The sequence below is a fragment of the Podarcis erhardii genome (assembly GCF_964252035.2).
Source record: "Podarcis erhardii genome assembly, chromosome: 14".
Taxonomy (NCBI): domain Eukaryota; kingdom Metazoa; phylum Chordata; class Lepidosauria; order Squamata; family Lacertidae; genus Podarcis; species Podarcis erhardii.
The window spans coordinates 41,344,442-41,367,978 of NC_138503.1; the positions used below are offsets into that span (position 1 = coordinate 41,344,442).

A 23,537-nucleotide genomic window follows, 5' to 3' on the forward strand; every position below is an offset into this window, starting at 1 on the left:
TGTGCATAAAATGCACACGTTAGTGAAAACAATGTGCAGGAATGCATTCTGAAAGGGAGAATTTATTTGTGAAAAAGGTGCATAACCAGTTTGTATACATGTGTACATAAGCCCTATATCACAGAGACGCCACAGTTTCCACTGTCCCTCATTCTAAAAGAAACGTGAGTCCTGGAACCCCTGGAATCTTGGAGATCAGGGTGGCATGCAGAAGTAACAACCTGGAGCCGTACTGATTCCAAGTCAACAATTTAGGCTAAATAATCCTATTTCTATATATGTATAGACTGGCAGACTTGAAGCGGAGCATGAAATTTGTGCTTCTAACCAGGGAGGGCAGGGGCTCCAAGACATCACTGGCTGTCTCCCACAGATAAAGCAAAGGGTTGTGTGCGCACATGTGTTTGAGCCCCATGGCTGAGTGCTGACTGGCTCAGAGATAAAAAGAAACATGGGCAGCATCTGGATTTTTGCCAGTGGCACTCTGGAAGCCTGAGAAGCACTCTTGTTCCTTCCGTGACCTTGTTGCTGTTGAATCAGTGCTGTGCCTGTTGACATGTGCTCAGATGAGCGCTATGACCCACCCCTGCTGTTGTATCTTCCTCCCTACCTTGGGCACAGGATTGAAATCCTCTCTCTGCAGATGCCGCCTGGTGTGGTAATAGCAATTTTCCTGATAGGCCATCTGGCTACATATGGCAAGTTCTTTTGAAGCAGGGCTCTGTAAGCAGTCTGCAACAGGTCACCCTTCTACCACAAGGCACGGGGGGTGGAAGTTTGTGTAATGCTCTCCAAAGACGGATCTGTTTGGCACCTTCTCTTCTATCTTCTAGGGCCCTTCCAGATGATCTAGTTATTCAGCATTCATCCTGATTCGCTCGCACAAAGTTTATGTGGAAGTTAGACTATGACTGGTTTTTATAGAGCATTCATTCTGATTCGTTCGTGACGGGGGGGGGGAGGACTCTTGGGATCAGGAGCTTTCAGTTCCTCCCAGCTCCTGAGCTACAATTCTCAGAGTTCGCAGCGGAGGGATTGATTCTTAAACCACTCTGAGAATTGTAGTTCTGTGAGGGGAATAAGGTTCAGAGTTTGCCACACCCACACCCACACACCCACACACCCACCAGACCCTTCAAGTGTCCCTATTTTCCAGGGACAGTCCTGGATTTACAGAAGTCATCCCAGTTTCTGATTTGATCCCGGAATGGCCCACTTTTCCTTGGGACGTCCCTATTTTCAACAGAGAAATGTTGGAGGGTGACCCCCAAGCCAAGGAGATAAGTATCTATACAAACCTTTAGAAGACATCTGAAGGCAACCCTGCAGAGGGAAGGTTTTTTTATTATTATTATTACTATTATTGTTATTATTATTATTATTATTATTATTATTATTCTTGAATAGGATACCCCTATTTTCATGTGAGAAATATTGAGGGAGGGATATGACACATCTTTATCCTCCAAGCAGGCAAGGTAGAGGCATGACCACAGTTCAAGGCTATATTCCAGTTAAGCAAATGCACTGGAGGAGACCACAGAGCAGGGTTGATGAGGAGTATGGCCTTGGGAGAGACTCAAGGGCCATATGTTGTTTAGTCGTATAGTCGTGTCCGACTCTTCGTGACCCCATGGACCAGAGCACGCCAGGCACTCCTGTCTTCCGCTGCTCCCGCAGTTTGGTCAAACTCATGCTGGTAGCTTCGAGAACACTGTCCAACCATCTTGTCCTCTGTTGTCTCCTTCTCCTTGTGCCCTCAATCTTTCCCAGCATCAGGGTCTTTTCCAGGGAGTCTTCTCTTCTCATGAGGTGGCCAAAGTATTGGAGCCTCAGCTTCAGGATCTGTCCTTCCAGTGAGCACCCAGGGCTGATTTCCTTCAGAATGGATAGGTTTGATCTTCTTGCAGTCCATGGGACTCTCAAGAGTCTCCTCCAGCACCATAATTCAAAAGCATCAATTCTTTGGCGATCAGCCTTCTTGATGGTCCAGCTCTCACTTCCATACATCACTACTGGGAAAACCATAGCTTTAACTATACGGACCTTTGTGATATCTCTGCTTTTTAAGAGGCTTGCCATCGCCTTTCTCCCAAGAAGCAGGCGTCTTTTAATTTTGTGACTGCTGTCACCATCTGCAGTGATCATAGAACCCAAGAAAGTAAAATCTCTCACTGCCTCCATTTCTTCCCCTTCTATTTGCCAGCAGGTGATGGGACCAGTGGCCATATAGTGAGGCTCACTATATCACTATATCTCTAGCCCCCAGGCCTAAGCCTCCCTACCCCTGCAATAAAACAACATTTTTGTTACCTGGACAGTAATTACGCACTGTGTTGTAGACTTGTTTAGCCCTGGAGGTGATGCCCTTTGTGATGTCTAGGAAATGTATTGTTTGAGTGGGGGAGAGATTTGTTTAGGGGGAGAGAGAGAGAAGGAGGGAGGGAGGGAGGGAGGGAGGGGGAGAGAGATGGCTTGTTACCCATTTAATCGGTGCTGTGGGAAGCTCTAGCCTCAGAGGGAGAGAGTTATCTGGGTTATAAATGAGAGGAGAACAAAGCTATTAGCGATGCTATCTGTTTTCCCGAGGTAATTTTGCTGCCGTCCCCTCAGGTTGGCAGAGCGGACTTCCTTATCAGATGATGGCGACAAAACAGGATTGTCAAACCACATTTTTATTCTCCTGAGGTAGGAGGAGAGAACAGCATTCTCCTGGAAAGTGCCAGAGCGGTCATGTTTCCCCAATAGATCAACTGACTGACTCAAAGCCTTGTAAGACTCATGTCGATTGTAACAGAGGGCATTAGAGGGAATGGGTGAAACTGTCAATTTTGGTTTCTCTCCTTTTCTTGTTTTTCTAACCTTAAATTCAGTTCATCACATTTCCACATCACTCCACCATTTTTGTGAAAATGGTCCCTCAGATATGATGTTCCTCAAATATAATGCATCACTGTACAGTGGTACCTAGGGTTACATGCGCTTCAGGTTACAGACTCCGCTAACCCATAAATAGTGCTTTAGGGTAAGAACTTTGCTTCAGGATGAGAACAGAAATCATGCTCCGGCGGTGCGGCAGCAGCAGGAGGCCCCATTAGCTAAAGTGGTGCTTCAGGTTAAGAACAGTTTCAGGTTCAGTACGGACCTCCGGAACGAATTAAGTACTTAACCCGAGGTACCACTGTATGTTATTTTCATGAACATATGCATTTATATGTACAATTTCCTTTGGTCCATGTGTGTTTGCACAGTTTACTAGGTTGCAGAGCTGCACCGCAAAATTCAAACAAGTGCAAATTTCAAAGGCTGGCTGTGTTTGGGTTCTCATATTTTTGCAGAAAGTCTGTGTTAGGTAGGTTAGCCTTTCAATAGGGACTGAATCTAATTTCTCCCCCAGCCCTAGAAGATGAAAAGGGGAAGCTTTGAATTATTTATTTAATATTAATAGATCTCTTCACAGCTTTTTTTCTTCTTCCACAAAATGTCTCCATGGTGCTTACAAAATGTTAAAGTACAGATCAACTTATCAAGCCTATAAAATGGAAAACACAAAATAAGGCATGAGAATAATTAAAATGTGTTCACCCATCAACAGCAGTAAGAGGGACAAATCCTGCCCCACTCCAATAATAAAAGATGAGTGCCAAAATGTGCCAGAATCATACCATGTTAAAATAGGCAGTGTGGAATCGGGCTGGATTCCATCAGGAGTATTTTCAGACTTTTTCCAACGAGGAAGTAAGCTGCTAAAAAAAAAAAATCTAGAAACATTTGTACTATCCCCCCTCTTCTATTTTTAAGTTTTGTTTGTGAAATGATGAAATTATAAAATTGTGCAATAGTGCAATGGTGAAAAGAGGTGCCACATGATTGGACAAATCTGGAACCTAAAAATATCTCAAACAGTGAAGATGCTAGGGTTAAAAGCATAGAGGGGAGATTGCAGCCAACTGTCTCCCCAAGTTTCCGAGTTGATGATTTACCTGAAGTTGTTCACTGGGTGCCTTAGAGAACATCGGATGAGGAATCGACTCCCACTCTTGGATACCAACCTAGAACAGATGTCTCTGAATCATATTAATTCTTGCCACGGCCTGAAGTGATTCAGTCACAGCAATAAGGCTGTCATTTCACTAGAAGCTTGTCATGGTTTGGGGCCCATGAAGATAAATTACAGAAAGAGGACTGGCAGAAACGCAACTTCCTATCTGCAGAGTGGACAGCAGCCTTTTTTTCTGGGGGTACTCAAGGATACGGACATCTTTTTTTTTTACCAGATGTTAAAAGCGTGGCTCTTACTGTAAAACCTTCATGGTGAGTTCCTTTAAAAGAAAAAAGCACTGTATATAAACCTACTCTTCCCTCCTTATGGCTGCCAACATGTGTCAATTTTAAGAAATTAATAACAATAACAACAACAATAATAATGCCACTCATCTGACTATGCCCCAACATTCTCCCCCCTTCCCCTTTGCTTGCTAGAAACCATATAATACTTGCATTCCAACAATTTTCTGATAACGTTCTGCTCTAACCAAATCCTTTTGTTGGTATTTTGTGTGCCTTCCCAAATAGGACTCAGCTACATTAGTCAAAAAAACAATGCTTTGAATGATTTATAAACATGCAACACCAGATGGCACTGGAGAGCAAAAAAAAATTCTATTCTATGATTTTTACATAGCGTTTTTTTCTTTCGTTAGAACGATTTAATTTCTTACTTATTCATAGCGTTCTTTTCCTGTGTGTAGATCCACCTATAGATTGATCCATCCATCCATTCCTGATGTAGGTTATGATCCAGGCTCACAGTATCTTCTAAAACAGAGGATTTGAAAGATCCCATCCATATGATGGAGATCGCATTGGTCCCCACAGTAAACAAACATATACTAGTGTTTCAGGGAATTGCCATCTATAGGGATAGCAAAACTTTCCCAGTTAAGCTGTTTAAATGTGATTTGGGGGATGCTGGGTAGGTTCTCTTGAAAAAGAAAATATGATGACTAAGTCATCTTTCATGTGTGTCTTGCAGAATTTGCATGCAGTTAGCTAAATATAGCTAATTGATGCTGGGATTGTCAGAAAGACAAGAAAGATAATTAGCAGTGTTTGTTTACAAAAGAACCAATTCACAATCGAAAACATGAATTCTCAACTCCAGAAAATCTGCAAAGGATTTCTTCGAAGGATTTGGGGAAGGGCCACAGCTCAGTAACAAAGCGGTTGACATCTCCTCCATCAAGACAGTTTTTAGGATGTCCTTCCAACAGACCAGAGTAGATGTTTGGCATGTTCCAAATCTGCTGGTAGGAACAGGGAAAAAGACGGCCTTACTTAATTTGCGGTTTCTAAAACAATACCTGAACCAGAAAACCGCCATCCTTCAAAATTCGCACTCTGAATTCTGCAGTGCTCCAGCCAAATAATGGGTACAGAAATGCATATCCATGAATAAAGTCAGGGCCAGCCTGATACATTTTGACACCTGAGGCAGACCACAAAATGGCACACTCTTGCCAGAAAAGAAGGAGTGAAGATTTACACTGGGAACAAGCAGTGGTGGCGAGAGGGGGAATCAAATCAACCTTACCCGATGATTTGATTTGATGGGAATCAAGTGCCATCATTGGGGGAAAGTGCCATGCCTGGCATATACAGACCCCAGGAGACCCAACATTTCCTCCCTAGGGGTAGAAGGAGAAAGGGACGCGGGTGGCGCTGTGGATTAAACCACAGAGCCTAGGACTTGCCGATCAGAAGGTCGGCGCTTCAAATCCCTGTGACAGGGTGAGCTCCCGTTGCTCGGTCCCTGCTCTTGCCAACCTAGCAATTCAAAAGCACGTCAAAGTGCAAGTAGATAAATAGGTACCACTCTGGCGGGAAGGTAAACGGCGTTTCCGTGTGCTGCTCTGGTTCACCAGAAGTGGCTTAGTCATGCTGGCCTCATGACCTGGAAGCTGTACGCCGGCTCCCTTGGCCAATAAAGCGAGAAGAGCGCCCCAACCCCAGAGTTGGTCATAACTGGACCTAATGGTCAGGGGGTCCCTTTACCTTTACCTAAAAAACAACAACATGCAGTTGCTTACAGTAATACAACCAAATAAAAGAAAGAAACAATTTTGGAACAATTAGGACTTCAAAAGGTATTTCAAACAATAAAAACTTGAGCAAACTGCAGAGCTAAAAACAAACGGTGCTCACCCGGGAGGGCCCCCTCAGGGATGAGCCACACCAATTCGTTGTAGACAATACCAAGCTAGATATGCAAAGTTTTTTGCAGATAAAATCACTCATATTCGGAAGGAGCTAGACACCACCGTGGGAGCAGGGCTGGGGCGGGAGAGTGCTAGAGCTCTGTCTGGTCAAGTTGCATGGAATCGATTTCAATCCATTACCCCCGAGGATGTGGACAGGCTGCTTGGACGCGTGAAACCAACCACCTGTCTCCTGGATCCTTGCCCATCCTGGCTAATAAAAGCAAGCCGGGAAGGGCTGGGCAATGGGCTCTGCGGGGTGGTGAATGCTTCCCTCTGTGAGGGAACATTCCCAGATCCGCTGAAAGAGGTGGTCATCAAACCGCTTCTTAAAAAACCATCTTTAGACCCAGCCAGTATGGCCAACTATCGCCCAGTCTCAAATCTTCCATTCTTGGGCAAGGTGATTGAGCGCGTGGTTGCTGAACAACTCCAGGCACGCCTGGAGGATGCGGACCATTTGGATCCCTTCCAATCGGGATTCAGGCCTCATCATGGGACTGAAACTGCCTTGGTCGCGCTGGTTGATGATCTCCGGCGAGCTAGGGACAAAGGTGAGAGTTGTTTCCTAGTTCTGCTGGATCTCTCAGCGGCCTTTGATACAATCGACCATAACATCCTTCTGGACCGTCTAGAGGGGCTGGGAGCTGGGGGCACTGTTATACAGTGGTTTTGCTCCTTCCTCCTGGGCCGTGTTCAGAAAGTGGTGGGGGGGGATGAGTGTTCAGACCCCTGGGCCCTCACTTGTGGGGTGCCTCAGGGTTCCGTCCTCTCCCCCATGCTTTTTAACATCTATATGAAGCCGCTGGGAGAGATCATCAGGGGGTTTGGACTGGGTGTCCATCAATATGCAGATGATACCCAGCTCTACCTCTCTTTCAAATCAGAACCAGTGAAGGTGGTGAAGGTTCTGTGTGAGTGCCTGGAGGCGGTTGGAGGATGGATGGCGGCTAATGGATTGAGGTTGAATCCTGACAAGACAGAAGTACTGTTTTGGGGGGACAGGGGGCGGGCTGGTGTGGAGGACTCCCTGGTCCTGAATAGGGTAACTGTGCCCCTGAAGGACCAGGTGCACAGTCTGGGAGTCATTTTGGACTCACAGCTGTCCATGGAGGCGCAGGTCAATTCTGTATCCAGGGCAGCTGTCTACCAACTCCACCTGGTACGCAGGCTGAGACCCTACCTGCCCGCGGACTGTCTCGCCAGAGTGGTGCATGCTCTAGTTATCTCCCGCTTGGACTACTGCAATGCGCTCTACGTGGAGCTACCTTTGAAGGTGACTCGAAAACTACAACTAATCCAGAATGCGGCAGCTAGACTGGTGACTGGGGGCGGCCGCCGAGACCACATAACACCGGTCTTGAAAGACCTACATTGGCTCCCAGTGCGTTTCCGAGCACAATTCAAAGTGCTGGTGTTGACCTTTAAAGCCCTAAACAGCCTCGGCCCAGTATACCTGAAGGAGCGTCTCCACCCCCATCGTTCTGCCCGGACGCTGAGGTCCAGCGCCGAGGGCCTTCTGGCAGTTCCCTCATTACGAGAAGCAAAGCTACAGGGAACCAGGCAGAGGGCCTTCTCGGTAGTGGCACCCGCCTTGTGGAACGCCCTCCCATCAGATGTCAAAGCGATAAATAACTACCTGACATTCAGAAGACATCTGAAGGCAGCCCTGTTCAGGGAAGTTTTTAATCTGTGATATTTTAGTGTATTTTTAATCTTTGTTGGAAGCCACCCAGAGTGGTTGGGGAAACCCAGCCAGATGGGCGGGGTACAAATAATAAATTATTATTATTATTATTATTATTATTATTATTATTATTATTACCTTTACCTTACTGTGGAGGCAGTATTGCAGCATGGGCTACTTAGGACGAGGCTCCAAGGAGCTTGCCACAGCCATCATGGCAACAGCAGAGGGTGAGGCACTCCATGGAAGCTGGATCTGCTGCCCCTGTGAATCCTGCCTCCTGAGGCAGTGACCTCATCTTGCCTCATGGATGGGCCAGCGCTGGGTAACGTGTTCATATAGACAACATAAGCTGGTGAAAATAACATAGAAAAATACAGTGGTGCCCCGCAAGACGAACGCCTTGCAAGACGGAAAACCCGCTAGACGAAAGGGTTTTCCGTTTTGGAGGCGCTTCGCAAAACGAATTTCCCTATGGGCTTGCTTCGCAAGACGAAATGTCTTGTGAGTTCCTGCAGGTTTCCCCCCCCCTTTCCCCCCTTTCCCTAAGCCGCTAAGCCACTTATCAGCGGATCCGCTAAAAGCCGCTAAACCGCTAATAGCGCTAATCCGCTAAGCTGTCAATGGGCTTGCTTCGCAAGACGAAAAAACCGCTATACGAAGAGCCTCACGGAACGGATTAATTTCGTCTTGCGAGGCACCACTGTACATTGTATTGGGGGAGGGATTACTTTGCAGAAATGCATCTATTCATCAAAATTAGGTGTGTAAGGAGAAAACCACACTAAAATGCTGATGAATTTTCAGGAGGATTTAAAATAATAATAATAATACAAGCATGAACTGATGTGAAAATGTGGAGAGCTGAAGTGAAGATTTGTTAGGAGACGTCGATTCCCAGCACAGAGCTCCAATTCTCAGAGTGGTTTACCAGCTGATTCCTCTTCCCAGGACCTCTGGGAATTGTAGCTCTGTGAGAGGGAAAAGGAGTCTCGCCACTCTTAACAAACTACAGCTCCCAGAATTCCTTGGGGGGAAATCACAACTGTTTAGAATGGCAGCATAGTGCTTTGAATGCTTGCTGCGACCGTGGCCTGTGACTTGTTGTTATTCGTTGTCTTATCCTACAGGAACAGTGGTACATTTGGGCAATTTTTTTTTGCTGGGGAAAGGTCTCTCTCTTTAAGATTCAGGTAAAAGGCCTCATGAAACAAGACTGTAGATCATTTGGTATGGTTCTAGCCAGGATAGAAAATTCTGTCCATTTTAGTTCTTCTCAGTTTCTCATTCCACCCTGCCCCCCTTAAGTTCATTTCCCTACTTTCTGCATCAGGTGTTGTTTTTAAAGCCCTCGTGAAAATTCATAGCACCTTAGTGCTAATTTCCTCTAGTATGCACATTTTACCCCAAATTAAAGCATGTCATATATCATTTCCATTAATATATGTATCTTATGCACACTTTCTCTTGATGGCCACATTTTTATACATCTTGTTTGGTTGAAGAACTGCACCACAAAATTTCAAAAGTGCAAATTTCAAAAGAGAGCTGTGTTTCCAGATTGTTTCAGAAACTGAAAATTAGGTAGATGTGCATTAAAATCCTAATCAAATTGAGTGGGAGCAGGGAGAGCTTCTGTAGTTCTTTGTAGGCTTCATTTATGAGCAAGGAGCATCTGTGAGCCAAGTTTGCAAGGGCAATTGTTTATTGCACTTCATGAAATTAGTGCTGGCACCTGTTTAGAATATGGAATGGGCAATGAAATGAAATGAAATAGAAATCAAATGCTAGGCTCAGCTTCTGGCAGATTTCACAGCCGCCACTTAATAAAGGCATATTGCTTTGTCAGGAGTGTTTGAACACACAACATTCCATTGCCTTTCCTGACTAATTGGAATTCTACCTGTGTTAGTCTTGACAAGCAAACAACATTTATTCCAGAAGATATTCAAGGCCCACCTGCATCTCAATGAAGTCTTCTTCTTTTTTTAAAAAAGAAGCTTCATTAATATTCCTCTAATGCTTACAGAATGCCAGTATAACAGTTAACCAAGGGGAGCTCAGCTGAGATGCCTGGAGAGTTATTTGCCTGAGAAAGATGAACCAGCAGTCTTGATGATGATTAATCAGCAGTTAATATCTTTAACTATGGACCTGAGTCACCTAACGCTATTTACATATAATTCCTGGCAATATTTCTGCCTCTCCCCAGTGGACTCAGCCCCCTGTAACCACCAAAATCAGACTCGATATGCATGTTGTGGGGATAGTAATTTTTATTTCTGTAAATATTTATTTAGACAGTCTGTATACCATTTAACAGCAGTTGTCTCTAACTGATGTATGAAGAACACAATGAAAATTAAAATGGGCTAAAACGATAACATCAGAATTCAGTTTAAATACATGCAAAAGATTTTTTTAAGTATTCAGTAGGTGGTGGAAGTTCAACAGGTAGGAGGGACTTGTCTTGCCCTCCGCTGGAAGGGAGTTCTATAAAACAGGGCCCTCAATAATGAATGCACATATCTGATAGGTACGAGCCATTCATCAGAGCCGTGGGGAATCACTAACAGTGACTCCCCACAAAGACCTCAGTCTTCAGGCATCCTGGACCTTGGAACCAGTGGCATAGCGTGGGTTGTCAGTGCCCGGGGCTATGCGAGGGGTTGGGTGTGAGGGAGTATGCATGCACATTCAACTGCCTAATGGCATCTGAATCACCCAGGAGATCGCAGCCACAGAGATAAGAAAAGAAGAGTCATTCTGTTGTCTGGAGAGGTCACTTCCTGTTTTGCATGTAGAAGCTGTTTTCAATGGAGCCCAGAGATGGAAATGCACAGCTGTATTGAGGCAGCACTGGGTGTTGGAATTTTGCGCCCCTAACAATTTTGCACCCAGGGCAACTACCCCTGTGCTCCCCATGCTACGCCACTGCCTTGACCCCAGCCTGTTAGTATAAGGGAAGCTAGTGCAAGTGTTTGAGCACTGGAGATATACACTGAAAGTTGTCTTCCCCCGAGATGATATATAACGAGATGAAAAAAATGTTGAAATATACATTTACAAAGAAGCCAGAGGCATTTCTTTTAGGAATAATAGGAAATGAAATTAATAAGAAAAAATGTAAGTTGTTTTTATATGCAGTAACAGCAGCAAGAATACTATTGGCCCCAAAATGGAAATGAGAGGAACTACCTAAAATGGAAGAATGGAGAATGAAATTAATGGAATACGCAGAACTTGATAAATTAACAGGAAGGATCTGGAACCAGTGGGACCAGAAATTCACTGAGGACTGGAGAAAATTTACGGAATATATGAAAAGCATATGTGATGATCAGACAACGTTTGTAGGGTTACAGGAAGCTCTGTGAAGATTTAAAAGTAGAATTATTGTATAAATGAGAAAGAGATGGGATATGTTATTAATGTAATGCAATATTAAATAGGGAATGTGTAAGAAATGATCAAAACGGAGGATTCTCAGAGGAGCTGAGGGAAGTCCAAAAAGTTTGTATTGGTGAAAAAGTGGATGTCTTTTTTTACCATTTTGTTTTGTTAAAATTAATACAAAATATATTTTAAAAAAGAAAGAAAGTTGTCTTCCCCCATGAACAGACAATGTGAGAAGGAAGAAGGTCTGGCACCAGAGTGAGGCTGAGTCTTATACTGAGTCTTAGGCAGTTAGGTCTGGGATCTAATAAGGCACTGTTTTAATTCCCACAATGACAACGTTGCTCCAAGGCAGGAGCAAGGAACCTTTTTTTAAAGTCCATGGGCCACCCTGCAAACTTCTGGGAGCCACTTGCCAGCGATGGTCATGGCTGATGTGACATTGGGCTAGTTTTGTACAGTGGGCTAGTTTTGTACAGTAGGTACATCTTGGACACCAATGGTGCATTCAATTAGTGGAGTGAGCTACATGCAGCAGTAAGCACAAATAAGATGTTCCAAAGTTGAAATAATGGGGTTGGGTATCAGAAGCACGTTCATGGAGAGCATCATCTGTGGCCTTGGACTGACTAGGAAGGAGTGCAGCAGGAAGACTGGACCACTCTTGTAATAAATTCATCTAAGAAGAGCACGTTAAATTGATCTAGATTTCCATCCCCTCCACCACAGTAAAAGAAAATCAGCACGCAGGTAGTCCATTACGTTTTCCTCTCTCTGTTTGACTGAATTCTTCATCAGCTTACGGCTGCTTCAGCAAGGTTTTCTCTCGTTGGCTGTTAAACAAATGTATGGATGGAGAAGACTAGAACAGCAGACATCAGCACAGTCACCCACACTCCTTGTAAACCTGAAGAGGAAGAATACTCTCATATTCAAAGTTTGCAGGTGAAAATGATTTCAGACATTTGTTTCATAGAATCCTAGAACTGTAGAGTTGGAAGGGATCCAAAAGGCCATCTAGTTCAGTGTTTCCCAACCTTGGGCCTCCAGCTGTTTTTGGACTACAACTCCCATCATCCCTAGCTAGCAAGACCAGTGGTCAGGGATGATGGGAATTGTAGTTCAAAAACAGCTGGAGGCCCAAAGTTGGGAAACACTGATCTAGTTTAAATTCCCCTTTCCCTTGTAAGATACATGACCTGATGGACCAATGAGTCTTATATAAAACACAATTTGGGTCTGGTACCAAATTTGCTCATGTTTCATTTGTAAGACACAGAAGGCAAAACATATCTATTGCATTTGAGAAATGCTACAAAATGTGTCCAAGTTATCATTATGCATGCCTACCCTTACCTGGGATTTTTTAAAGCCAGAACAATGCATCCAGATAATAATTTCAAGTTTGCTTTTTTTATTTATTTAGTGGGAACCCACCCCACCCTTCAGGTAACAAAAAAAAAAAAAAAAGAGCTTACCTTGAGGTGCAGCAGCCCCAGCAAGATGTTCAAAACCTGCACCAGGTGGCAGAAAAGGGTATTTTATTTTATTTTTATTAGCTTTATATACCGCCCTTCATCGTAAGATCTAAGGGCAGTTCACAGGATAAAAACAAGTAAATAAGTAAAACAAAACAGTTAGTAAGGAGCACTGTACATTTTGTACAAACACCCGTTTTATGGAGCCATTTGTTTCTGTCCATAAGACAGACCCAAATGCAGTTCACTTCCTTTTGTTTGCCTGGTGAAATTATTCCTGTCTGTTATCATCCTTTCCATTGTTCCTGCCACTCTGGGTTATTAACTAGACCTTTCTGGTTTTTACCACTAAAAGTAATAGAAAGAAAGCAGTGCAGCAATGCATGCTGCATACTAAAAATTCTGCTTACTGAAGCCACAGGAGGGACCTATTTGACAGCAGGGTAAGCGAGGCTCCTGGGCTCATCAGTGTGGTGCATTGGGTGGAGTGCTGGACTGTAAACTGGCAGATAAAGATTCTTTTTCTGCTTAGCTGTGAATGGGGATGTTGGAGAATTCCTTGCAAAATGGAAATTGGAATGGAAATTGCTACAATTCACATGTTTGCCGAGGTCAGGGACAGAAATCATGCCAGCAAAAATGAGTGGTATCAGTGCCTTTCTTTCCTTTGTTTGGCTGTGAACATTACATAAGTAATTGCCTTTAGAAACTGCACGTCTTTTGATAAAGCATACAGAATTTTCTTTCAAAGGCTGGTGGACCAGAATTTGGGGGTTAGCTGCAGCAGAAAAGTTAATGGAGGAGAGACACCAACATTTGGAAAAGTTCATTTGATGGTACATAATACCTTTTCATAAATTGTGTGATCCAACAACAAGGTCAGATTCTTCTGCCTCCCCTCTAAAAAATCTATATGGTTGGATATTATTCCCATGCATGAGGCTTACAAAGCACTGTTAATTTTTATTGTGAATATGTAAAATTATCGTCAGTTTTGTTCCCATTATAATGCTGGAGTTTATGGACAGACACCCAGTTTAAGTTCTGTTTCAGTTAGCGTACTATGTTTGTTTTATATTTTGTTTGTATATTTTACAAAATTTTAATACATTTGTGGGGGAAATGGTTACATTATTTTCTGCACTGTTCCACTGAAATGTGTCAGTGTTAATGACATAATTATGTTTGTTGCAGTCACAGCAGATGGCAAGTTGAGTGATGTAGGGAGGTTTCAGTGGGAGCTGGACTGTAGCAGCTGCAAAATGGCCATTGTCTCTCTTTCGTTCTCTTAACCTAACCAACCTCACAGGGTTGTTGTGAGAATAAAGAGAGGGGATCTTGAATGCTGCCCTGAACTTATTGGAGGACAGGCGTCATGAAAAATGACAACTATAACAGGACCAGTGAAGTGCTGCTATTCAGCATTCCAGCTAATCTATTCTATTCCCTCAATCTCATTTCTTCCATCATTCACTCAGCATTCCACATCCATTGAGCATCCTTAGTCCCTCTGGGCTGTATGCGGGTTACTCCCTCCATTTAAGATTGCTTTCCTTCTCTTTTAGGGAGGGGTAGACACCAGCCCATAGGCATGTGTAATGAGAGTGCTCGGTATACTCAAGCAAACCCAGTGTTTAAAAAACTGGGGATCAAGGGAAGCAGACAGAAAGAAATGCAGGCAGAAGAAAAAGGCTGGAATGGATTGGCAGAAGTATAGCCCAGGCAGAAGCTGCTGATCCACTCCAGACTTTTTCTTCTGCCTGCACCTGCAGCTGTCTCTGTCGCATGGCTCTGTCTCCATCTGAGTTCTGCTCCCCACCTTTTGTGCAGCAAGATCTGTGAAGGTGAGGGGCTGCTTCTGTGGCATAAAAGCAAGGAGGGGGAGGAGGAACTATCCTGCCCTTGGTCCTCCAGATCTGCCCTGCCTCTGGTCAGCTTGGCATGGGTCTATTTCTCTGCAGGAAAAATCTTCTATTTGGTTGTTTTGGTTAGCTTTTTGTCATCCCGCCCCCTTCTTCCTTCATTGAAACAAACAAAAGCATTTAAAAAATGCATTCCCTGTTTAGGGAAGCTTTTAATGTTTGATATATCACAGTATTTTAATATTCTTTTGGAAGCCGCCCAGAGTGGCTGGGGAAACCCAGCCAGATGGGCGGGGTATAAATAATAAATTATTATTATTATTATTATTATTATTATTATTATTATTATTATTAAAAGATCCTTGGGTGCACCCCCTAATGAAATGTGCTGAACATTCCTATGCATGAACCTAGCATTCTCCCCAATATGTTTCTTTCTTACATCCAGGGACTTTCCTTGTAAGAAGAAGCATCCAGCGATTCACCTACAAGCTGAAATTTCCAGCCTAGATACAGGTTCAGCACTTTTGCCCTTATTATTGTATTTGAAACACACACACACACACACACGTCTTTACCTTGGCGGGCAATGGGACCCACATCCAACAAATAGCCCTTTGCGACAGCAGCAGCAGCCTGCCGACTTTCAATTCCTGCACAGCGCTACAGGAGAGAAATGTGATTTGGTTTCTCAGGAAGGGATGAAATGGACCATCCATTAGTATCAGAGTACATTGGAACCCACTAAGCTACAATTTATACTGATGATCATCAGGCTCACCGGTCTGCATGGTCCAGCACTAGGGTCGCAGAGGCGGACTTCGCAGTGGAGATAAACAAGGTTATGATTCCCAACGAACTTGAACACTTGGAGGGAAAACCGTCCTTGAGCCGAGACTCCATTTTCTGGGACTGTTATACTGGCATCCCGTCTGTTTGGGCAGCTGTAAAACCAGCAAGAACTTTATGTAAGACGAGCCCTACCAGTCCATCTAGAACAGGGGTGGGGAACCTCAGGCCGGGAGGCAGCATGTAGCCTATCAGGCCTCTCCTTCTGCCCCTCAGAACTCTCCCTAGCCACACCCCCTCTTCACTGACCACACCTCCTTACCAGCCCTGCTTCACACCCTCCTTGAGTGTTTTGCCTGGCTGGACTGTGTCCCTGAACTCCAATCGTGACTCTTGATAATGTCCCGGTGGAGGATAGAGAGGGATGAGGTGCATGTGTGTAAACACTAGCTCAATGCACAAAGGTAAAATTTGCATCTGTTGCTCCACCCACTTTTGTCCCACCCAGGGGGCCCCAGAAGGCTGCCCAGAAGGGATTGTGTCCAGCATCTGTCTCCAAAATGGCTCACCAGATGTTTCAAATAACGCCATAACACAGAGATAGCAGAAATTCTGTTAGACGCAGAGGGGAAAATTAGACACAGTGGGCATATCCCGTTGCCTCTTTCCCCAGTATCTTCCTAGTCTTGCTTCTTAAAATTAATTTTCGTGTGTCACTTTTCTTCTATTGAATTTACAAGAGCATTGTGGAGCTTCCCAGACAGGCACTAACCAGCCACATATTTTCAGCTAGGTTGCAGCCTGCCCTTGTATCCCTCATCCCAATCCGGATGCTGCTTCCACTCTAGGCTTGATTTCCCACACCCTGGAACCCGATCCTGAAACCATGAATGGAAAAGGACAGTCCCTTGATCAAATCCACAAACACCCCTTACTGTACCTGTTTTGAATGATGAAATATTTCAGAGGGTCAGCGGTGTCTTCTGTGGGCGTTGCAAAGCAATTGTCCATCAGCAAGACAAAGTTGCTCACGTCCCCATTGGTGACCATGACACCAACATAGAGCCAGGTCTGAGTTGGCAACACGGCCATTGCTCCCTCATAGGGCGAGGTGTAGTTTTGGTCTCTGTAGAGAGCCATCTTAATTATAAACTGACCTGCTCCTTCAATGCTGATGTTGGTTGAACTGGAAGGTGAAAAAAAGGAAGTAAGAGTGTATTCAGATGTGGGGATTATGAGCATAAGAAGATGCTGTTGGCCCATCTAGTCCAGCATCCTGTTCTCACAGTGGCCAGCCAGATGTCTGAGGGAAACCCACACAGGGTTTCAGCACCATGCTTCCAGTAGCTAGTATTCAGAAGCATTGCTACCTCCCACTGTGGAGAACCAGAAGAGGTATGAAGAGGATGGAGCAAAGACAGACAAGGCAAATAAGTCTCGGGTTGCTGGGGAAGGACTTAGGGGAGGAGGAGACTTAAAGAGCTGTGGGAAAGCAGCAACCTTCAGTCCTCGCAACTGCCTCATTGGGGCAAGACCTACTGGGAAGTGATGCTGTGCTCACTAGGCCTGAACTGCTCTGTTTCTTTGAATAAGAGTTAGCTTCATGGACACCTTGTGAGTATTCAGTGGTCTAAACCACTGAGCCTCTTGGACTTGCCATTCAGAAGGTTGGCGGTTCAAATCCACACAACAGGGTGAGCTCCCATTGATCTGACCCAGCTCCTGCCAACCAAGCAGTTTGAAAGCATGCCACTGCAAGTAGATAAATAGGTACCACTGTGGCGGGAAGGTAAACAGCGTTTCCATGTGCTCTGGTTTCCATTACGGTGTTCTATTGTGCCAGAAGTGGTTTAGTCATGTTGGCCACATGACCCGGAAAGCTGTCTGTGGACAAACGCCATCTCCCTTGGCCTGAAAGCGAGATGAGCACCGCAACCCCCATAGTCGCCTTTGACGGGACTTAACCGTCCAGGGGTCCTTTACCTTTTACCTTTTTTTAACCAACTCCCACCTTGACAGTGATGCCCTTGCAGAACTTAACAGGGAGGAGGATAAGAACAAAACTACAATTAGTTTGCTCTGTCTGCGATTGCCTCAGGCTCTGCCTGCTCTCTGGGCTCTCTGCATTCTGCTCTGCCAGTCTTGACGGGCATCAGCCACCACTGAACTAGCTTACAGTACAAAGGTAAAATTTACATTCATTGCTCTGTCCAAGTTGCCCCTGGCCCTTGCCTGCCACTGGCATGTGGCCCCTGGAAGATTGCCCAGAAGTGAAGTGGACCTTGAGCTGAAGAAGAAGAACAACAGGATCTGCTCCCTCACATTACTCCCCAGTGGTTGGAACCCTAAATAGAAATGAAAGTATCATTAGGCAAGATGAACAGCTTTCCTCTTAATAAGTAATGCCGTACCTGACAATGGGCTGGATGGCTGTTCTGAGGCTGGTTTCCATATCCAACGGGTAGGAGCACTGGAAATTAATTTTGATTTCGTTCTCTCTAATGACAGTCCCATCAGCCAGATAGAGTGTGTTGCTATATGTAGCATGGGTTTCATTTTTCTGAAAGGGGAAATAAAAAGAATTAAAGCAGCTCGTCTACTGACTTCAGCACAGTTACATGTGTCCCTGGCTATTATTTCCAAGTGCACATTTCTAATGTGAAAGTGAGAGGGAAGCTGCTTTCAAGGAAATGGAAATGGCTCTCCAAGCCCCCTTACTCCCCAGTTTCATAGATGCTCCCTCTTTGTCTCCTGTGGCTGCTTTGGCACCATTGCTTTTAGAAGTATCTCCCTCCTGACCACAAGAGTCTTGTGTCTTGGCTCCCTCCCCAAAACACACTTACTTCATTTGAAGTAAGAAGGAGTTCTTTATTTGAGCAAGTACAGGCTCAGCAGCAGACACAAGACTCAGGAAAGTACAGGGGCTAAGAAGAGCAGGGCAAGGAGTTCAGAGCTGGATGGAAGCAACCAAGATGTCCCAACAAGTTGCTATGCATGCCAAGCTTCTAAAGACAAGACACGCCCTGCTCCCTCACCAGACTTGCTTGCCTTGTGGGAATGTCAGGTTTGGATATGGGTAGGTTTTTCTGCTCCCATCTGCTAAGGTGCCTGGTTCTGGGAGACAAGACTGCACCCTCCTGCTTGAGCTCCTGTTCAGTCACTGCTGACTCCTCTTCCACCTCCCCTTGTGCCTGGAGCCCTCCCCAACTTCCACTGAGGCTCCAAAAGCAGGTCAAGGGAGGGGGAGACCAGTGTCCCTGCTGCTGCTTAGGAAGTGGCTGAAGTCAAGGTGTAAAGGGGAAAGCCCACTTCCTCTGACCCAGTTTCAGTCTGGCCCATTTCTTCTTCCTTCTGCAACAGAGCCTGCCTATCTCCAACTGATCCCAAGAGCACTGTGGGGCTCACAACCTATAGCCAATCAGGGGTCCTGTAACCAGAATGGTGATGCCATGCTATTGTTACAATGTGAATTCACTACATGATTATGTGGCAAAGCCACTGCAGAGTGAGGTCAGTGCTCCAACTTGCCTTCACTCTGAATCAGGCTTCCTCAACCTCGGCCCTCTAAATGTTTTTGGCCTACAACTCCCATGATCCCTAGCTAGCAGGACCAGTGGTCAGGGATGATGGGAATTGTAGTCTCAAAGCATCTGGAGGCCTGAGGTTGAGGAAGCCTGCTCTAAATTGACTTCATGATGAGACAATGTAGCCAATCATCTCCTGCCTTAAGTATTTGCAGATATGAGAACCATCTCCAGGAAAGGATCCAGAAAATCCTTCCTGGTAAGGCTTTTCCACTGAATAGAGAACCTACCGTCAATAGCGTTCCACACTGACCAGCTTGAGTGGGTGTCACCACGGAGACCACTGTTCTGTTCCCCTGCTCTACAAAACCAGCACATCGGTTGTCTCTCAGATGCATTGTTAAATTCTGGAAGCTATTGAGGGTGCACTTTGCCATGGAGACCTTGATTTCATTTGCACCACACTCCAGTTGTGGCTCCAGGTTCGAAGCATCTTAAGAACAAGAACAAATAGTAGTTGTAGTGGCAGCAGCTGTTAATATTTACTCAGTACATTCTTTTACTGCTAGATTATTTCCCCCATTTCAAAACCTCCAAGCAGTTCATATATTGAACCAACAATCTGTTGTAATTATTATTTTACATTCCTAGCTGCAGGAGTGCTGTGTGTGGAATAAGTAGCACAGCAAATACAGAGGGGTTTTTTGTTTTTACAGTAAACTGTAAGGGTTATAATTCTGCGGGGCTCAGAGTTCATACTGGCTAGCTGATAAACCTCTTGCAGTGTCTCCTTTGAAAACAGTGGTGCTTTGATTGACATCAAGAAATCGTGGGAGTTTGCTGAAGCAGAGTTGCATAAAGAAATAGTCTGATAAGACTGACTGTCAAAAGACTCAAGCAACGGACAGTTTATTACTCCTGGCAAATAAAGCCGTTCTGAGCACAAGCCATCCTGGGTGTCACGAGGTTAACTAAATGAAGGGAGGTCTAATACTAACTGGAGATTGAGGAGGAAGGAAGAAAAGCCTAAGAAAATAAATAATCTACAGGTAGTTATTTAAGAAGGACTCTGTGAGGGAAGAAAAGGTTGCCTATCACACCCTACTTGTTTGGGTAGCTTTGATGCTTTACAATCGCAAGTTGCTTTACTCCCAACAATATTATGAAATTTCTGCCTCTGGGGATTAATCTGCGATGGCTCGTTTGCATGTGCCATTTGAATTTTCAATTAAAACAGGGATGGGAAACCTGAAGCCTCCCAGATGCTGTTAGATTGGACTTCAACTCCCATCATCTCCAGGCAGCATGGCCAATAGTCAGGGAAGATAGGAACTGTAGTCTAACAACATTTGGATAGTAATATGTTTCCCACCCCTGGTTTAAAAGATGGAAAATTTGGATTTGGGGCAGCCACTGCGATGTTCTTCAGATGTTTGGATTACCTCCCCTATCGTCCCTGGCTATTTGCCATGCTGGCTAGGGATGGTGGACATTGTAGTCCACAACATCTAGATGGCATCCAAGATGCTTGCCTGGATACCGTTGCATACCTTTAGTCGCCAGGCAAAAACATTTCTTTATAACCAGGCCTTTGACTGATTGAACATGCTATGGCCTTTTAAAGGGGGGGGAGGGAGTTATTGATTTGTCTTTGTTTTATTATGTATTTTGTGTTCTCATTTTGTATCTTTATGTTATGAACCACCCTGTGATCTTTGGGTGAAGAGCGGTATACAAATTTAATAAATTCTAAGAATAATAGATAACGTTTGGTACCCCTGATATGTATATAGTGAGGGGGGGAAGTATTTGATCCCCTGCTAAATTTGCCCATTTGCCCTCTGACGAAGAAATGACCAGTGCATAATTTATAATGAGTGAAATAAGTATTTGATCCCCTATCAACCAGCCAGATGTCAGGCTACCTGGTATCTTCACTGTATGTAACGAGCTGAGATTAGAAGCACCTGCTGTAAGGGAGAGGTCTTACCTGTAATCCCAGCTCGTTACAGTACCTGTACAAAAGACACCTGTCAACAGAAGCAATCAATGACCCAAAACACACAGCCAAGGCAACAAAGGAGTGGCTCAAGAAGAAGCACATTAAGGTCCTGGAGTGGCCTAGCCAGTCTCCATACCTTAATCCCATCGAAAATCTGTGGAGGGAGCTGAAGGTTCGAGTAGCTGCACATCAGCCTCAAAATCTTACTGTCTTGGAGAGGATCTGCAAAGAGGAGTGGGACAAAATACCTCCTGAGATGTGTCCAAACCTGGTGGCCACCTACAAGAAACGTCTGACCTCTGCAATTGCCAACAAGGGTTTTGCCACCAAGTACTAAGTCATCTTTTGGAAAGGGATCAAATACTTATTTCACTCATTATAATGCACATCAATCTGTGACTTAGGTTTTCTGGGTTTCTGGGGTTTTTTCCCTGTTGTTATTCTGTCTCTCACAGCTACAATAAACCTACCATTAAAATTATGGACTGGTCATTTCTTCGTCAGATGGGCAAATTTAGCAGAGGATCAAATACTTTCCCCCCTCACTGTAAATGAGCCCTTGCATGCCAGTGGGCGATGTCACGACTGTCCTAGGGTAGTATCAATCATTCCTCCTTTCTCGCTCCAATGCTCTTTCGTCTTGGTCCTTCCCAGCCGTGACACCCTCAATGCACCTACCAGAACTGCAGGCGCAGCCCCATTTCCCATTGATCAGCTTGCACTCTTCTTCTGCATTGCATCCATGGCATGGGCTACCTACGTATGCAGGATCTGGAAGATTGCATTGATGAAACACAAAGTGGATCGCGATTCACAGGTAATGCAAATGCAATAAATTAAAAAATAGATCGCTCTTTTCCCAATGCAAAACTTTTCTACAAAACAATTCCAAGCAACATACCTGTGCAATAAGTCAAGGAACAAGCTGGTGTCCCTTGAAACTGGTAGACGTAATAACCACCTACGCAAGCTTTAATCTGTACAGGGATAGACCAGTGACAACAGTTACCACTCCAGTCGGCGCAGGCGGTACGGGTTACTATTTCATCATTATGAGTCGGGTGCAATCCATTTAGCCACATGGGTGCATCAGTGTTACATCTATTGATTGGCACGCAAGATTCTGGCATGCGCTCTCCTCCACTGCCTACAAATCGATACCACCCTTTTTTATCACTGTCACAGTTATTTCCATCCCCGTAGGAGGTGCTTCGCCAGGGCTGATCTAGAACCGTGTGACTCGAACACGGATCGGAGCAGGAACGGGATCCGTTGAGTCCCACACATTCTTCAGCAAAGCCAGCAGGTTTGCAATGGAAGCCATCTCCACTGTAACCCTCGGGACAGGAGCAGGAATAGTTGCCGTGGGTGTTAATACAGGTTGCTAAGGAATGGCAATGATTTAGACCGCGGCTGGAACACTCGTCCACGTCGGAGCAAGTGGCCCCGTCTCCAGTGAACCCATCTTGACAGATGCATTGGCGGAGATCTCCATTCTCCTCACAGGTGGCATTTGGGTGGCAGTCTGAACACCGTACTGTAGCTAGTGAAATAGAATAAAAACGGGGAAATGGCTTTAGCTTAGCAGTAGAGCACATGCTTTCTGTGCAGAAGGTCCAAGGTTCAATTGCCAGGTTCAATCACAACAGCAAAAAGTATCTCGTTAAAACAGGACATTTGTCTCCTTACCGTTCACCAGCCTCGTCGTCTGTGCAAAGGTGGAACATCTGAGACTGACTAAGAACAAAAGCAGATTAAATGGATGCTTCATACTTAGCCGTAAAAGGAAAAGCGACGATACCCAAGAACACAGGGCGGCAGATAGCCAGGCTGAAAGGAAGACAGAAAGATATATATTATTCCCTATAAATTGCGCTTTCTCATTTTCAGAACCTATTAATAAAAGAAAATCTGGCATTACTACGGTAATAAGGGCTCATCTCGGCCAGAGTCAAATATCAAGGCCTGCTCCCTGCTGGTTCATGTAATCCCCCAAAATCAATACAAAAGAGACCCTTGTTCTGAACCTCTAGGCCTATGAACAACTTACTTTAATAAGGGGGAAAATATATAAATAAAAAACTCATGGACTCAGCTTTAAAGCACTCAGGAGTCACCGTATTTCAGTTGAGCTCCAATTGAAAACTCAAGCTTTAGTTTTAAAGAACGAAATTTTAACCAACCACTCCCCAAACTCTTATAAGCAGTTTGCAGCATTGCAGCACATGGACAATACAGTAACCACCTTTGCTGATGTGCCTATGATGTCCGCATATTGTTTTGTCTCTGCACATTCATTAGAACTGAAATAAATTTTGGAACATGTCCTTTTGTTATCTTTTTTCAATTTTGTATTGAAATTCCGCATAATGAAATTAAGATTTTTGACCTTGGCTTTGAACTCAAACTTTGAAATTTGGTGAAACTGGGTTGTCCTGCTGGACAGCCTTATACCTGCGTACTGGGGAGCCAGCCCCCTCAGACTCAATGGGACTTATTTCTATTAAGACAGCACAGTATAAGACTACACCGTTAATATCAG

At 44.6% G+C, this 23,537-nt stretch overlaps 2 protein-coding genes across 3 annotated transcripts in view; one reads left to right on the forward strand and one right to left on the reverse strand.

The window, feature by feature from the left end:
* UMOD (uromodulin) overlaps positions 1–22,820 on the reverse strand; it is a 293,482-nt gene extending 270,662 nt beyond the window's left edge. The window contains exons 1-10 of one of the 2 annotated variants that reach the window (XM_081839762.1): positions 22,685–22,820; positions 21,897–22,538; positions 21,674–21,766; positions 19,284–19,486; positions 17,881–18,029; positions 16,410–16,655; positions 15,462–15,624; positions 15,259–15,343; positions 12,819–12,854; positions 4,722–4,818 (exon numbers count right to left, since the gene is read on the reverse strand). In XM_081839762.1, the coding sequence (XP_081695888.1) occupies positions 4,722–4,818; positions 12,819–12,854; positions 15,259–15,343; positions 15,462–15,624; positions 16,410–16,655; positions 17,881–18,029; positions 19,284–19,486; positions 21,674–21,766; positions 21,897–22,538; positions 22,685–22,766 (1,796 nt within the window). In that variant the 5' untranslated portion in view covers positions 22,767–22,820. Of the gene's footprint in view, positions 1–4,721; positions 4,819–12,095; positions 12,248–12,818; positions 12,855–15,258; positions 15,344–15,461; positions 15,625–16,409; positions 16,656–17,880; positions 18,030–19,283; positions 19,487–21,673; positions 21,767–21,896; positions 22,539–22,684 lie in introns of those variants that run through there. The other variant, XM_081839763.1, reaches the window with a different exon arrangement.
* The window catches only part of LOC309329170 (acyl-coenzyme A synthetase ACSM5, mitochondrial-like), a 267,701-nt gene that overhangs the window by 185,366 nt on the left and 58,798 nt on the right, over positions 1–23,537 (forward strand). The gene's annotated exons all lie outside the window — the stretch shown is intronic.